The sequence below is a fragment of the Macaca mulatta genome, chromosome 4 (assembly GCF_049350105.2).
Source record: "Macaca mulatta isolate MMU2019108-1 chromosome 4, T2T-MMU8v2.0, whole genome shotgun sequence".
Classification (NCBI taxonomy): Eukaryota; Metazoa; Chordata; class Mammalia; order Primates; family Cercopithecidae; genus Macaca; species Macaca mulatta.
Window position 1 is genome coordinate 135,319,193 of NC_133409.1, and position 17,049 is coordinate 135,336,241.

A 17,049-nucleotide genomic window follows, 5' to 3' on the forward strand; every position below is an offset into this window, starting at 1 on the left:
GAGTAGGAGTCATCCAAATTTGGGCTATTCTAGAAGCAATAGGTATAGATGAGATTGCCTGGAGAGACGGTAGAGAAAAAGATGAGGAAAGGGGCAACCTTAAGAAGGGGATGAAGGAAAAGAGCCTGAGAGGGAGACCCAGAAGGAGGGATGAGGAGAAAAGAGGGGCAGGAGACATCTAGGACTCAAGCACGCCAAATCAGAGAGAAGGGGTCAGCAGAATGGGATGCTGCAGTCAAAGTAGCATGAGGGGAGGCCACTGTTGGCCTTAAAGGAACACTTTTGGTAGAGGAGAGGGTGAAGAAGGCCAATTGCAAAGACTTGATGAGAAATGGGAGTGAAAAATTGGAGGTGGAAAATGCAGAAGCATCGTGGTATGAAGAGAGGAAGAAATGCAGTGGTGGCTAGGGAGCATTCAGACTGGGGAAAGAACATTTCAGGAAGGGAGACTTGCGTGTATCTGGGGGTTGAAGTGGAGGAAATCTGGGAGGAAAGATTAAAGACACGGGGTGAGGAAGGGCAAAGGATGAAGGGATGTCCTGGAAGAATTGGAAGAAGTGGATTTTCAAAAGATAAGTGGAGGGGTGAGCCTTAGAGATGGGCACAGACACTCGTGTCTGTGAGCTAGGAGGTACTTTAGTCAAGATAGATAAAGAGGGAAATCAGTTTGGTGTTTCAAACAACCTTTCTGGGGTCTAGGGAGAAAATCTAGTTACATGTTGATCAAAATATGTCAAATATAATTGATCAGCCAGGGCTGAAAAAGACACATTTACGTTGGAACTAGTCAAAAGGCTTATTCTTTTTCCTTCATTTTCAGAAGAATTGATAGTGTTTGAAGATTGCCTTAGGAGTGCATGACTGCAGGCAAGGTGGGAGGAGGGAGAGTAAAGGGACTAGAGTAGGAAAAATCAGCCACAAGGTGTTGTAGAACCTGAGGCAAGAGGAAAGATGGCATGGAGGGCATGGTATTTCTGCGAAAGGAAAGAAGGGTATGGAAAGGGAGCTATTTTGAAGGGGAAACTGCTGGTAACTGAGAATGCATGAAGTTGAAGTTGAAGATTTCACTAAAACATAGAGATTTAAACAGGGAACATGCTGTGAAAAAAGCTCAAATAATATGAATATCAGGTGCCCCAGTATTGCTTCTTCCTCTTTTTAATGATCATAGTACTCTAAATAATCTGTCATGTATTCTTCCAGTTAAATCACACCCAAACAGCTTGCTTCTCTTTTTCATTGTTCACATTCTAAAAACCATCGTTCATGGTCTTTGTTAGAGCAGGACTCAGTCAGGTACTTTTCTAAGAGTTTATGTATATTATCTCATTTAACCTTACAGTGGTCCTGGGAAGTAAGTGATATTATTAATCCTCATTTTATATCTGGAGAACTGAAGCACAAGGTGGTTAAGTGACTGTCTCAACAATATCTTGCTAGTAAGTGATGGAGTTTGGGATCTGAAGCCAGGCAACCTGGATACAGTCTGCAGACCTAATCACCGTAAACCCCTCCTCTCCATTCAGAGAAGAAATCTATTTAAATAGTAACTCCTTTTGTGAAAAAAATGATTTGACCTCTTTGCTACTAAATAAAGGAGTTAGCCCGCTGGGATGGCAACAATTTGCTTCTCATTACAGGAACCCCTGAGACAGACATAGATTCTAGCTGCAGCAGATACACTCTCAAGGCTGATGGAACCCAGTGCCCAAGCGGGTCTTCTGGAACAACAGTCGTCTACACTTGCGAGTTCATCAGTGCCTACGGAGCCAGAGGCAGTGCAAACATAAAAGTGACATTCATCTCTGTGGGTAAGGACTCTCCCTAGAATTTTTAGCCACGAATAAGTCCCACCTTAAATAAGTGCTGCCACTGAACTATGAGCTATGGAAATATCTATGAGTAAAATAATGGACAGAGAGGTAGTGTGGTTAGGGCAAATCACACAATGGGAGATAGAAAAGGATTTCCCTCTCTGCCATTTAAATTCAGAGGGAGTGTTTTAACAATTGGGGATGGTTGTGGTAGGACACAGTGGTTCCCAGGAAGGAACCCCAGGGCATTCTCTGAGTAAGGCAGGAGGTGGAGTGGGAAGTAGGGTTTCTCACTCAGGTTATCCCTATTATCATTGAATGTGTAATGAGGATAATGTCTCTAATTTTCCCCTTTTCCCTCATTACCTGGTTCTCCCATTCTTGAATTCCAACATCCTGGCTTACTCCCCGCTACCCCTCAACACCCTCCCTCATTCCTCCTCTCCCATTTCACCTGTTCCAGAGACAATGCTGCAGAAAGCCTTAGTAATCTGATTCTTTTTTTTTTTTTTTTTTTTGAGATGGAGTCTCGCTCTGTCGCCCAGGCTGGAGTGCAGTGGCGCGATCTCGGCTCACTGCAAGCTCCGCCTCCAAGGTTCACGCCATTCTCTTGCCTCAGCCTCCCGAGTAGCTGGGACTACAGGCGCCCGCCACCTCGCCCGGCTAATTTTTTTTTTTTTGTATTTTTAGTAGAGACGGGGTTTCACCGTGTTAGCCAAGATGGTCTCGATCTCCTCACCTCGTGATCCACCCTCCTCGGCCCCCCAAAGTGCTGGGATAGTAATCTGATTCTTTCTGGTTATTTTGTGGTTGGAATGAATGATTTGTTAGTCTCTAAATTAATTGTTTAGGTAGGCTTCTTAAAATTGTCATTTCTCCTTATATCAAAGCATTATGATTTCACCCCACGTGTAAAAAGAGGACATTCAGACTTGTTTTTCCACCTGTCTTACAAAAAATCAACAATTTAGATTAATCATTAGGCCCTTTTTGAACAAGTTTAGAGAAAGGACTGATATAAGCAATACTTAACTGTTTTCTGCTATTGTGACTTAGCATTTTTACAAAGATCAAGATTATGTTTATGTGGGCATAATCTATCTATCTATCTAATATATATCTATGATATATAATATATAGCTATATAATAATCATATATCTACAGGTAGAACAGTTTTGCATTCCTAGTTTTAACACAAAGAGTTGTGTTATGTTCAAATAATCAAAACTGTTCTCACTATAGAAAACTGCAAATTGCTCAAAATACTCATGAGCTCTTCTAGGAAAATAATGCTTTCAGATAAAACTAATCTTTCTCCAAATTATTTAACATAACTTTATCCGCAAAACTGGGGCCTGTCTTAGGGACGTGTTAAGCCTTTACTGAAAATCACTGGTCTGGTCCTTTGGAATCTCATCAGAGAGTCAAGAGGACCAAATTCATGGTTCCATGAGCCTTCTTCTTTTTACTCACAGAAATAGCTAAGCCTTAGAGAGCCATCTCAAGATGCCTATGGCTGGGAAAGGCAATGCAGGGACACATTACGCCTTCTTTGAGTGGCTTTGGGCTGTGTCTGAACATTTGAATCCCAGCTTCTGATGGTAACTGTGAAAAGCCCTGATGTCATTGGATTATGATTAAGAATAAGATTTTTAGGCCAGTCATGGTGGCTCGTGCCTGTAATCCCAGCACTTTGGGAGGCCAAGGTGAGCAGATGACTTAAGCCTAGGAGTTTGAGATTAGCCCTAGCAACATGGCAAAGCCCTGTCTCTACCAATGAAAAATAAAAATAAAATTAGCCAGGCATGGTGGTGTGTGCCTGTAGTCCCAGCTTCTTGGAAGGCTGAAGCAGGAGGATCAATTAAGCCCAGAAGGTTGAGGCTACAGTGAGCCATGATTGTGCCAACCTGGGTGACAGAATGAGACCCTGTCTCAAAAAAGAAAATAATAATAATAATATTAATAATAAGATTTCACACTGACTGGGAAAGTAGGCCAGCAGCAGTGGGCTCACAAAATGAAGCTTTCGACTTGAAGAAGACTGAAGTGAATGGTGTTTTGAAATATCAACCATGTAAAGATATACTCAAAGAGAAGTGGATAGTTAGACTAAAATAGTGGGAGGCTCATATAAGGTTTTATGTTTGTAATAGTCTTATTAATATTTTTGATTAGTAATTTTCCATGAACCTGTGAGAAGCTTCTTAGAGGAGTATATATATAGTGAAATTAATTACATATAAAGACTTATATTACTGTAGTTATAGTTATAATTAACGTACCCATACATCCCAGTTTACCTGAGACAGTGCAGGTGTAATTATTAGGTTAGTGCAAAAGTAATTGTGTTCTTAGCCATTACTTTTCAACCAACTTATATTTGGGCAATACGCCCTATGATTCTTGTACTTAAAATGTAGTTCCAGAATTCACTTTCACTTTTTTTTTTTTTTTTTTTTTGAGACGGAGTCTCGCCCTGTCGCCCAGGCTGGAGTCCAGTGGCGTGATCTCCGATCTCCGCTCACTGCAAGCTCCACCTTCCGGATTCACGCCATTCTCCTGCCTCAGTCTCCCAAGTAGCTGGGACTACAGGCGTCCGCCACACGCCCGGCTAATTTTTTGTTTTTAGTAGAGACGGGATTTCACCGTGTTAGCCAGGATGGTCTCGATCTCCTGACCTCGTGATCCACCCACCTCAGCCTCCCAAAGTGCTGGGATTACAGGCGTGAGCCACGGCGCCCGGCCCACTCTTTCACTTATTAAGCACTGACTGTGTACTAGACCCAGTATTGAGTACTGGAGATGCAAAGACACAGAGGCTACAGGTCTGCCCTTGAGGGCTCACATTTTTATAGAGGAGAGATATTAAAAGAGAGAAAAAAATACACAATGTGGCATTATTAAAAAGTATTTTAAAAGAGTAGAGGTTGAGATTATTAGAGGAACCCGGCCATTTGTTCTCCCTTGAGATGTTACAGAGGAGGTTGGAGGGAAGCTTGGGATAAGGCGACACTCCTAAGTTTGCAACCTTTTACCCTGCTAATCATCAGGAGATAATTCCAGCCACAAAAGTGAAGTGCACGAGGTCCTAAGGCATGTGATGGAAATGAGTACAGTGCAGAGCACCACCAGGAACAGCCTAGAAACAAGTAAAGCCCAGGAGCAGCAAGGTACCAATCCTACCTTGACATGAGTAGAGTCAGGATGGTTCATTTTTTTTTTTTTTTTCTGTCCCTCTCTGAAGTTTCACTCATGTGTTAATGTCCCCAGAGATACTACACATTGAACTTGTTGTCAGTGTTCTTTTGTCTGTATTGTTTGCCTTTTTTTAGCCAATCTAACAATGACCCCGGACACAATTTCTGTTTCTGAGGGACAAAACTTTTCTATAAAATGCATCAGTGATGTGAGTAACTATGATGAGGTTTATTGGAATACTTCTGCTGGAATTAAAATATACCAAAGATTTTATACCACGAGGAGGTATCCTGATGGAGCAGAATCAGTACTGACAGTCAAGACCTCGACCAGGGAGTGGAATGGTGAGTGGAAGGCCGGAAACCGTATTGTGCTGCCTGGGCTCTTGGAAACACGCAATAATAGTTACCATCTGTGTGGGGTCTGCTCTGAGACATGCCTATGCCAGTCACTTTAAATTCAATATGTCTTCACACTTAATGCAACTGTCCTTTGAGGGAAGATGCCATTATTTCCATATTTACAGATGAAGTAAATATGATCAAACAACTTAAGTTGTAGAGCCAGGAATGGAACTAGTGTCTCTAATTCCAGACCCTGGGCTCTTGCCATGAAGTTATGAGGATTGTTTTTAAAAGTACTTTCACTAGACACTTGTGAGTGTTTGACCCAACTGTGCTTTAGGATGGCTAGGTAAAGATTTTATAAGTCTGGTTCCCAAAAAAGGAACACATTTTAATTTCCTGTTTACCTCTATCCATTGTTTGTTTTGTGAGGAAATGCAAATCTTTGAAAGCAAAGAGAAATTGGGAGACAAAACTGCTACAATAATAGGTCATATTTATTGAGCACTTAACTATGTGATAGGCACTATGCAAAGTATTTAAATGTGTTAATTCATGTGGAAAAATAAACCTAGAGGATACTGTTATTATTAACCCCATTTTACAGATGAGGAAACTGAGATTCAGTAAAGTTAAGTAAATTACCCAAGGTTATACATCTGGCAAGTGGCAGAGCCAGGATGCAAACTCAGATTGACTAGCTCTAGCGGCCAACTCTTAGCCACTCCACTCTGAAGCCTTTCATTAACTATGAGATTAATCAGTCTAGATTCCGTGAGTCCTGTGTCTTCTTTATATTTTCATATAAGGCCGAGGCAACATTGTAGAAATAGCTAGTTATTGTTTGGGCTGGACTTGATAGTATACAGTCAGGAAATGGAAGTACTTTTCTTCCAGACTGACTCAATCCTGCTCTGTCCAATTACTCTTTCCTACTAAAAGCCAATAACCCACGAATAATTTTAGTTTTTCCAGTCACATTGATCTATTAAACAATCCCACAATCAGTTACTGAAAAGTCATATTCTCCCCTAAATCTACTATACTGTCATTTTATATTCAATTGAAATTCCCTCTTCCCTCCAGCAGAAATTAAAAGGAGTTTCCTTTCTTTCCTTGTTCGCCTTCTGGTTAGCTGCTGCTTCTGACTTTTCCAGAGCTGGGGCAAAGGGAAGCAATGTAAAGAAAATTGAAGGGCCTTACTTAACTGTAGGTGCCCTGTAATCTTGCTGTGTGTCTCCATGGCAGCTGCCCAAATGATGACTTGTCCTCTGGGACCATGATGAGCAGGGGCCTGCTCACTTAGAGATGGGAGACAGGGGCGTCATAACACCACAGTGTTCCATCAGATTAACAATTATTTTCAAAAAAGTCCCCACCCCTGCACACACCAAAACTCCCATTGATTCCTTCGGTTGGTAGAAAAGCCTTAGAGTAGTAATTGAAAACCTGGTTTGAAATCCAATTTTGCCGCTAACAGGCTGTTTGGCCTTGAATAAGCTGCTTAATTTTATTTGAAAGTAAGTGCATATTTATGTGGTCATTGGTTAGTCCTTCAAATGCATGGAGAATCCAGGAGAGGAGTCAATCAAGCATTTTTTCCTCCAGTGTCCAGGAAGGTATGGTATTCCTTTACTAAAGCTTGAGAGGGAAAATTAAGGCTCTTCTTAACCTTCCCAGCAAATCGCCTGAAGGGCGATTATTTCATTCCGTCTCATTTTTGCTGTCTTCTACTCAGGAACCTATCACTGCATATTTAGATATAAGAATTCATACAGTATTGCAACCAAAGACGTCGTTGTTCACCCGCTGCCTCTAGAGCTGAACATCATGGTTGATCCTTTGGAAGCTACAGTTTTATGCAGTGGTTCCCATCACATCAAGTGCTGCATAGAGGAGGATGGAGACTACAAAGTTACTTTCCATATGGGTTCCTTGTCCCTTCCTGCTGGTAAGATGCTGATTGCTGAATTGTTAGAGTATATTATTTCACATATGTGGAGTCTAAAAATTTACTCTTAAAATAGGGATCAAGAGACATATGACTGTATCAGAGATAGAATTAACAGAGTAGAATCCCATGAGTCTTTGTTATCTTCTGTTTTGCTATGTGGCTGGTGGTTCATTGGTTTGTAGTACAGTCTTGGGAGTTTGCAATGGTGGAGCCCCCCCCTTTTTTTTTTAACTGGGAGAAGTTGAAAAAAGTATTGAGATACCTTCTAAGGAATATGGCAGACTAGATATTCTGACAGTCTTTTCCTCCATGCTGTAAAGTTGCATGCCACAAAACTGCCATGAAAATCCTTTTAAAGGCATAATTGAGCATGTAAGAAAGTATGAGAAATAACCAAGTGCCAAAAAAGTAAAGGAAAATAAAATAGAAATGATGCTTTAATGCTGGAGCTTCCCTGTGGGCATTTGCCAATGTCAGAAACCCAGAACCTTGGATTTTAAGGCTCCAGAGGGCATAAAAATAAAGACTGTGCTCCCTAAACAGCACCTGGGCACTCCCACCCCATTGACACAATGTCAAGACCTTCAAAAATGACATGTTCAGTAAAAGACTAAGCTAGGAAAACAAAATTCATCTGCCAGAGTTGAGACCTTGGCCTCATCTCTGGGTGGACAAAAGATTTCCCCCCAGAAATATAGTTGTCCTGCCATCACCCGGGTTTGGGCTTTGAATTTATATTTCCTATGTGGTTCATGAGTGCCAACCTAAGTTTAAAGTTGTCCATTGGTAGCACCCTATGTCAACTAGCTAAAGAAGAAAAAAAAAATCAAAGTCTCTCTGGTAGATGGAGACCTTAATCCAGATCCCCAGGGATTCCCAGAGATTAAAGTCAACCAGTATGAGCTCACAACCCAAAATCTCAAAACACAGACAACTTCTTGAGGGATTTACAAGCTCATTCATTCTTTCAATAACTATTCTGGAGGAGTTACTCAACGCAAGACACCATAGTAGGCAATGAAAGGGAGAAAAAAGAAGTGGGGCACATATTTTAATATCTAGAAGGGCCCATGCCATAAAAGGCAATGCATATAATATAAAATATCCAAACAGAATAATACAGACTGAAAAAACAGTGGAAGTTCAGAAAAGTGGGGACTCAATAAACACTGTAGTCTTTAAAGAAGGCTGCATGGTAGAGGGATATAATCAATCTGGATTTTGACATATGCAACATTTCAACATTCTGTGTTTAATATGCATACATTCAGTGCTTTCTATGTGTCAGATACTGAGCTGAGCACCAGGAGATGGAAAGATAAATATGACAAGGTATTTTCTCTCCAGGAGCTTGTGGTCTAGTAGAGAAGACAAACTCACGAATAGGTGACTATGTACCAATATGGTAAAGGCAGAATAGGATAAATACTCAGAGCATGATGAAATTTAGATAGAAAGAAGGATTTGTGGGATGCTGAAAAGTCATTCTGAATGTCAAAAATGTGTGACTTGGAGTCATGAAGAGTAGAGAAGTTTTGGCTAGCACACATGCAAAGGTGGGCTTACATACTTCTAAGAGTCAGAGGTAAAACCTGTTAAAATGAATGTGGCACATTCCTGGGGAAAGCTTGGGCAGGTTTATTCATATTAGGTTATCTTAACACAATTTGTGCATTAGAGACTCATGTTGTGACTTAATTCTTTCAATAATTCTGTCTTTAGAAAAAGAAGTTAACAAAAAACAAGTGTGCTACAAACACAATTTCAGCGCAAACTCAGTTTCCTGGTGTTCAAAAACTGTTGATGTGTATTGTCACTTTACCAATGCTGCTAATAATTCAGTCTGGAGCCCATCTATGAAGCTGAATCTGGTTCCTGGTAAGAACGTTTTAAATTACTTTAAGATGTTATAGTCAGGGCAGGGATTTATTTATTTATTCACTCCCTCATTCATCCCCATTCAATAAACATGTTAAATACCCTCACTGTGGTAGGCCCTAGGCTCACCATGGGGGTATTTAAAAGAAAAGAAATAAGCCATGTCCCCTGACCTCAAGCCTGGGGGAGAAATCTATGTGATAAAAAATGTTATTGGCTGGGTGCTGTGGCTCACGCCTATAATCCCAGCACTTTGGGAGGCCAAGATGGGCAGATCACGAGGTCAGGAGATCAAGACCATCTTGGCTAATATGGTGAAACCTCGTCTCTACTAAAACTACAAAAAATTAGCCAGGCATGGTAGCATGCATCTGTGGTCCCAGCTGCTCGGGAGGCTGAGGCAGGAGAATCGCTTGAACCCAAGAGGTGGAGGTTACAGTGAGCCAAGATCGTGCCACTGCACTCCAGCCTGGGCGACAGAGAGATTTTGTCTCTCTCTCTCTATATATATATATATATTCTTACATGTAATATGGTAAAAGCTAAATATAAATGTTGTGGGTGGCTTAACTCTGCTGAAGGCAGGTGGGGAAAAAGGGATCAGGAAAGCATTGCAGGTGAAATGAGACTTCAGCTGAGTCAGGAGGCTAAGGAGTTCACCAGGCAGATAGCAGTGGACAGTATCTGGACATGGTTGAGATCCTCTGAAGTTTCAGTAAAGGGAAGGTGTCCCCTTGAGGTCAGGGGACATGGCTTATTTTCTTTTCTTTTATTTCTGAGACAGGGCTACATAAAACCAATTGATCTCAAGAATAGGCGACTGCCTTTCCCATCCTTTGCCACCACTGTGTCAACTTGACATCGCATAGTATCTTTGAGGTGAAAGGTCATGATTTATGGAGTCATTGCTATGCTAGCCCATGCTGGGGAGCTCCCCTCAGCAGCAGAGAGGGATAGATCATCCTAATATAAGGTCATCTTCAGGGAGGATCTTATGTTAAGGCAAGGGATAAATGATGTTCCTGGGCTTCTACCATAAGCAACTCCTCATGCTCCTAAATCATCCCAGTAATAGGACTTGTGATAGACAAAGGATCATTATCACCAAGTTTGTTTGAGTTTACTGAATGGTTTGTGGTCATTCTCATATGTTGGCAACTATCCCCTGGACACCAAAACGGGAAACCATTTACAGTCACTATCCCCCGACCTTGCCTTGCACAAGTACAGCCCCTCCAGGGTGCAACAAAGGTCACCTCTTCTTTTCCCCCTCACTCATCTTAGCCAACACATTTTACTCACTTATCTTTGTTCTTCTCCTCTTTCTATATACCAGATATGGTTTTGCTTCTTTTTCCTTGTAGAACATTACTTATTTAAGATTTGTATAGAGTGGTTAAGATCTTAATTAATGTTAAAAAAAAAAAAAGTTGGTGAGGGAGGGGTCTCATCAGTGTCAGGGTCCACTGGACGTGAGAGATTCCACATGGGGTCCACTGGACGTGAGAGATTCCACAGCAAGTGTCATTTCCCCATCCTTGCCTGGTCATAAGAAGAGATGAAATAGAATCACCTTTAAGGGAAACCAGAAGGAACAAATGCTTAAACATATAGATTAGAATATTCAGGTTATGGGTACCTGGTGTTCCTACTACCAATTATGTCTTTGGATTATGGCAGTGATTCTCAACTTTGACAGCACACTGGAATCACCAGGGAGGCTTAAAAACCTGCTGATGCCTAAATCCCAGCCTTGACAATTCTGATTTACTTAGCCCGGACACTGGTGTTTTCAAAAGCTCCCCCACTGATTCTAATATGACACAGTTGAGAATCTCCAGATTAAGGTATAAAATTCTATTAGGAAAAGCAAATTCAGATTAGAGAAGTCAGGTTCACGTGGAAAGCAGAGAGGGGCTTTGGAAAATCAGGGGCAAAATTAAGAAATTGGGTGGCTCTGAAAAGGTGACTGAAAGTAAAGAGAAATATGAATTCAAACATCAAAATTTGACCTTGGCCTGACCGTATTTCTACTATCTTGTCTCTTCCTTGCAATTATCCCTTTTATTTCAATGTTTCCAACACAGGGGAAAACATCACATGCCAAGATCCCATAATAGGTGTCGGAGAGCCCGGGAAAGTCATCCAGAAGCTATGCCGGTTCTCGAACATTCCCAGCAGCCCTGACAGTCCTGTTGGTGGGATCATCACTTACAAATGTGTAGGCTCCCAGTGGGAGGAGAAGAGAAATGACTGCATCTTTGCCCCAGTAAACAGTCTGCTCCAGATGGCTAAGGTGATCCTAAAAGCTTCTACTCTGAGCTCTTGGTGGGGCAATCTGTCTGGCTGATCATATTTCTCAGCACTTAGGAAAATGGGTTTGGTGCTGCTTTGTGTTGCTCCGAAACTACGTTTATTTGTGTATTTCCAAATAAAATGCACACACACACGACAAAATGCCTCGATTCAAATACTAAGACAACTAAGTATGTGTTCTGCTCTCAGACCTGCTAGATACCTTAACCTTGACTTCTCAGTACCACGTGTTCCATACCTCCAGGGGGCAGCAGTATTATCCTCTCTCTTATTGCTCTCCTTTGGGTAGTTTTGGTATCAAGAAAATTGCTATAATCCTTTCAGGAAAAGAAGCAATATAAAAAAACAAACTTCATCAATTTCTTAAAAAAAAAAAAATAGCTGGACTTGATGCTCTTACAGGTATGAGATTTTCTCACTACTTGGAAATAACTTGTACTTTTGAAGAAGCAACTACCCTGCCTCTCTTACCTACTATAGAGGTTACCGCTATGTAACAGGGGAGAAGTTACTTTCTTTCCGTCAACATAAATAAATGGTACCTCCACACTTGATTTGCTGTTAGACTTCTAAAATTCCATGAATTACATTTAAAAAATTCTGGTGATACAACTGGTGATGTTATAGCCAATGATGACATCTTCAGACAACCAATTCCAAATCCTCTCACCACTAGGAAAATAATTGGAAAAAAAAGGGTAATACTTATTTGTGTTTTGTCTAATTAACTTCTATCTCGCCTCTTATCTCACACCAAATTTATTAAAATATCTACTATGTGCAAAGCATGATTATAGGTGCTGTCAAGGTAAATGGGCCAAATCAGATCTTGGTCTCTGATTTGATAAAGAATATAATCGAATTGGGTAGTTACATACACATTAATTTGGCTAAGATACATTAGGAAGATCTGCTTGAAAAGAAAAAAAGGCATCAGAGCTGGACCTTGATGGATGAGGCATGAGGGCTATAAATTATCCCAATAAAGAAAGATAGAAATTGTAATCTGAACTCGATGTCGGCCCAAGTCCCAATTCTAGATACCTACACACATTTTCAATGGAAAAGGATCATGCTGCTCTATCATGCTTCTTTTGATTTATCCATTCAGCATATACTTACTGGGTACTTACTGTGTGCTGAGATATATGACTTGTACTATGTTAGGAATTATGGGAATGAGAAGAATGCAAAGAAATGTAGCACATGGTTCATGTTGTTAAGGAGCTTATAATTTAATTGGAGCAATATTGAAATTAGAACACAAGATGACACTACTAGAGATGCCACAAATGAAAGTATGTTATATAAAACCAATACTTATGCATTCAGAGGAAGGAACTTTCCTGGGTTGGAACTTTCAACAAATGCTTTTCATAAAAGACAGAATTTGAGCTATTCTATGCATATAAGGAAGAGAGAGTTAGAAAGCAGAAGTGTAATCATTATAGGTAGGGTGACCATATAATCTATCATCCAAGTCGGGACACATTTTGAGAATATAAGAGGGCACTCTTAATAATTACACTAGCAGAAAAGGTATAAACCAGACCAGTCCCTGGAAAATTGGAAGGGTCAGTCACTTTAATGGCTGGCAGGGTAACCGATATGAGAAAACCAAAGAGTGGCAACTGTGCTTCCATGCCAACTATCCAAGTGACCGTTGCACTCAACCTTAACCTACTTCTCTAGCAATCACATCTAGCTTCCCTTTTTTGTTTTAGTTAGCTATCAGGTTGACATAGGTTTGTTCCCCTTCTCTGTGTGGCCTTATGTCATATTCTGTTCTGAAGAGCGTGCATGGAGTGCTTAAGAGATAAGCGCATCATCTTACGGGACATATTGATGGAAATGGAGCAAAAAGGAAACTACAGATGTGAGAGATTTTGCCAGGGGTGGATCAGCGGGATTCGATAGCTGAACTGACTGGTAAATTTTTTTGTGTTGACTTTTGTTTTACTAGGCTTTGATCAAGAGCCCCTCTCAGGATGAGAAGCTCCCTACATACCTGAAGGATCTTTCTATTAGCATAGACAAAGCGGAACATGAAATCAGCTCTTCTCCTGGGAGTCTGGGAGCGATTATTAACATCCTTGATCTGCTCTCGACAGTTCCAACCGAAGTAAATTCAGAAACGATGATGGTGAGTTTGCCTAACCTTTGCAGGAGTTTTGGGTCTTACCTTTTCACCCCTCAGAATTTGTGTTCAAGAAACATAATTCCTCCCCATTGCAGCTTCTCTGTCTTTTCCAGAGCAATGCTCAGGATAGTTCTGCCAGCTACAGCTTTTAGGATATTAGGAAATGTTTCCAGTATTCATTTTGCGACCTTAGGAATATTTCTTAGTGAATCTCTGCTTTATTTTCTTCATTAAAATGGAATAAATTTGTACTTGCTTTCCAGAAAAACTAGGAATTAAATGTTTTCAGAATATACAAGATGAGATTCTCGAAGGTCTAGCACTAAATGTGAACTTTAAAGCAATCGTGGGAGGATAGGTTCTGGAAGCGTAGCAGTTCTGGGAGAATAGAGAATTCACCCGCAAGAGTTCAAATGTAGAGGCTTTAATGAAGGGATACCTACAGAGGTAAAGACAGGGTTAACAAACAAACAAATAAACAAGGGGTGGTGAAGCACTCAGAGACCAGCAACATTTAGAAGCCATTATCACCCCTTAGGTAAAAGAGGAAATAGTGCAAACAGAGCCCAGTGAGAACTGAAGCCTTAGAGGTGGGACCAGTCAGCAGGAGCTATAGTCTTGGAAGGCCAGAGCTATAACCAGACATGTGCTGAGGACAAAGGGGACTGGAGCGGGGAGAGCAGTGAGCACCAGGAAAAATGTATCTCTGCCTCCCAGGTTCAAGCGATTCTCCTGCTACAGCCTCCCAAGTAGCTGGGATTACAGGCACTTTGGGAGGCCAAAGCTGATGGATCACCTGAGGTCAGGAGTTCAAGACCAGCCTGGCCAACATGATGAAACCCCATCTCTACTAAAAATACAAACTTAAGATTTAAAATAAAATACAATAGTAAATATCCCTGCCAGCCTGCTGAATTGACCTTACAGAGTAGGGTGTGTAGTGGGTGTGACTCTCACTGTCACCATTGCTAAACATTTACTGACATCTTTCAGTCTTGGGGACCCATCCTCTGCTAAAGTCTGTCGTAAGAAGGTCATAAATCCCCACCACCTGTGATGTCTCATTTTTGTCTTCTCTTTTCCTCTTACCTTTATACAGTCAGTTTCTAGGAAGGTGTTGTTTTTTTCTTTTTTATGACTGAAAGAATTTGATTAGTTTGACCCTATACCATTTCACTTTCAGCACGTGCTCTCTACGGTTAATGTCATCCTTGGAAAGCCTGTCTTGAACACATGGAAGGTTTTACAACAGCGATGGACCAATCAGAGTTCACAGCTACTACATTCAGTGGAAAGATTTTCCCAGGCATTGCAGTCAGGAGATAGCCCTCCTTTGTCCTTCTTCCGAACTAATGTGCAGATGAGCAGCATGGTGATCAAGTCCAGCCACCCAAAAACCTATCAACAGAGGTTTGTTTTCCCACACTTTGACCTCTGGGGCAATGTGGTCATTGACAAGAGCTATCTAGAAAAGTTGCAGTCGGATTCATCTATTGTCACCATGGCTTTCCCAACTCTCCAAGCCATCCTTGCCCAGGATATCCAGGAAAATAACTTTGCAGATAGCTTAGTGATGACGACCACTGTCAACCACAATATAACTATGCCATTCAGGATTTCAATGACTTTTAAGAACAACAGCCCTTCAGGTGGCAAAACACAGTGTGTCTTCTGGAACTTCCGGCTTGCCGACAACACAGGAGGGTGGGACAGCAATGGGTGCTATGTTGAAGAAGGTGATGGGGACAATGTCACCTGTATCTGTGACCACCTAACGTCATTCTCCATCCTCATGTCTCCTGACTCCCCAGACCCTAGTTCTCTCCTGGGAATACTACTGGATATTATTTCTTATGTTGGGGTGGGCTTTTCCATCTTGAGCTTGGCGGCCTGTCTAGTTGTGGAAGCTGTGGTGTGGAAGTCAGTGACCAAGAACCGGACTTCCTATATGCGCCACACCTGCATAGTGAATATTGCTGCCTCCCTTCTGATCGCCAACACCTGGTTCATTGTGGTCGCTGCCATCCAGGGCAATCACTACATACTCTGCAAGACAGCCTGTGTGGCTGCCACCTTCTTCATCCACTTCTTCTACCTCAGCGTCTTCTTCTGGATGCTGACACTGGGCCTCATGCTGTTCTATCGCCTGGTTTTCATTCTGCACGAAACAAGCAGGTCCACTCAGAAAGCCATTGCCTTCTGTCTTGGCTATGGTTGCCCGCTTGCCATCTCGGTCATCACGCTGGGAGCCACCCAGCCCCGAGAAGTCTACACGAGGAAGAATGTCTGTTGGCTCAACTGGGAGGACACCAAGGCCCTGCTGGCTTTCGCCATCCCAGCACTAATCATCGTGGTGGTGAACATAACCATCACTATTGTGGTCATCACCAAGATCCTGAGGCCTTCCATTGGAGACAAGCCATGCAAGCAGGAGAAGAGCAGCTTGTTTCAGATCAGCAAGAGCATTGGGGTTCTCACGCCACTCTTGGGCCTTACTTGGGGTTTTGGTCTCACCACTGTGTTCCCAGGGACCAACCTTGTGTTCCATATCATATTTGCCGTCCTCAATGTCTTCCAGGTGAGTTTTACAGTGCAGGGCTTTCAGGAAGATTCTATTCCTGTAGGACAAATTAATGATATAAACACAAACAAGAGTAGGAATGGGGAAGGATTTCAGTCCAGAGGAAGCCTCAGCCCTAAAGAGCAGTAATAATGAGAACTCAATGAGTTGGAAAGGACACATTCTTCTGATCCTATGGAACCTCATACTTTTTATCTCCTACATTATAACCTAGTGTCATTTGCCAGTCTCTGCTAGATACCCTGATTACACTAGTAAAAGGAAAATCCCCATTTGTCTAAGATTATCTTGATGCAGTCTATTATCTCCTAGATGAAAATCCTGTCTTTGTGAGGACAGGGATTGCCCCTTTCTTATTCATCACTATACCCCTATGCCTGATAGAGACCTTGGTACAGAGTAGGTTCTCAATAATCGTTTGAATGAAATAAATCCTATGTATCACATAGCAGCTTCTCTGGAAACATCAAAAATCAAAGAATGAATGTCCTTTGAATGCCAGACAATCTGCTTGATTATACTATAATGAAAAAACATCTTCTTCGCTCTCATGCAGCACACAGCTAATTATAATACAGGCCAGTTTGATAGAAGAACTATAACAGAGGTATAGTTAGCAAGCCTTTAAAGGACAAGGAAAGAAGTGATTAATTCTGTTTCACCCATTGGAGAAGTGGTAAGCATAGGAAAAAACCTGCCCAAGGATTGAGGCCACTGTGAGCTTGTGAAGAGGCCGAGGCTGGAGGTGCATTTGAGATACTGCTTTCAGGATGCTTGTGTCAAGAACATATGAACCTTGATTTCTGCTACTGGGCCTGTGTCT

At 41.6% G+C, this 17,049-nt stretch overlaps 1 protein-coding gene across 8 annotated transcripts in view; it reads left to right on the top strand.

The window, feature by feature from the left end:
• ADGRF5 (adhesion G protein-coupled receptor F5) overlaps nucleotides 1-17,049 on the top strand; it is a 102,843-nt gene that overhangs the window by 81,542 nt on the left and 4,252 nt on the right. For 4 of the 8 annotated variants that reach the window (XM_077999824.1, XM_015136504.3, XM_015136505.3 and 1 more), the window contains exons 11-18: nucleotides 1,641-1,811; nucleotides 4,866-4,985; nucleotides 5,148-5,357; nucleotides 7,096-7,308; nucleotides 9,034-9,189; nucleotides 11,277-11,485; nucleotides 13,469-13,648; nucleotides 14,829-16,223. In XM_077999824.1, coding sequence (XP_077855950.1) covers nucleotides 1,641-1,811; nucleotides 4,866-4,985; nucleotides 5,148-5,357; nucleotides 7,096-7,308; nucleotides 9,034-9,189; nucleotides 11,277-11,485; nucleotides 13,469-13,648; nucleotides 14,829-16,223 — 2,654 coding nt within the window. The remainder of the gene's footprint in view (nucleotides 1-1,640; nucleotides 1,812-4,865; nucleotides 4,986-5,147; nucleotides 5,358-7,095; nucleotides 7,309-9,033; nucleotides 9,190-11,276; nucleotides 11,486-13,468; nucleotides 13,649-14,828; nucleotides 16,224-17,049) is intronic. The other 4 variants (XM_077999826.1, XM_015136507.3, XM_015136508.3 and 1 more) reach the window with 1 other exon arrangement.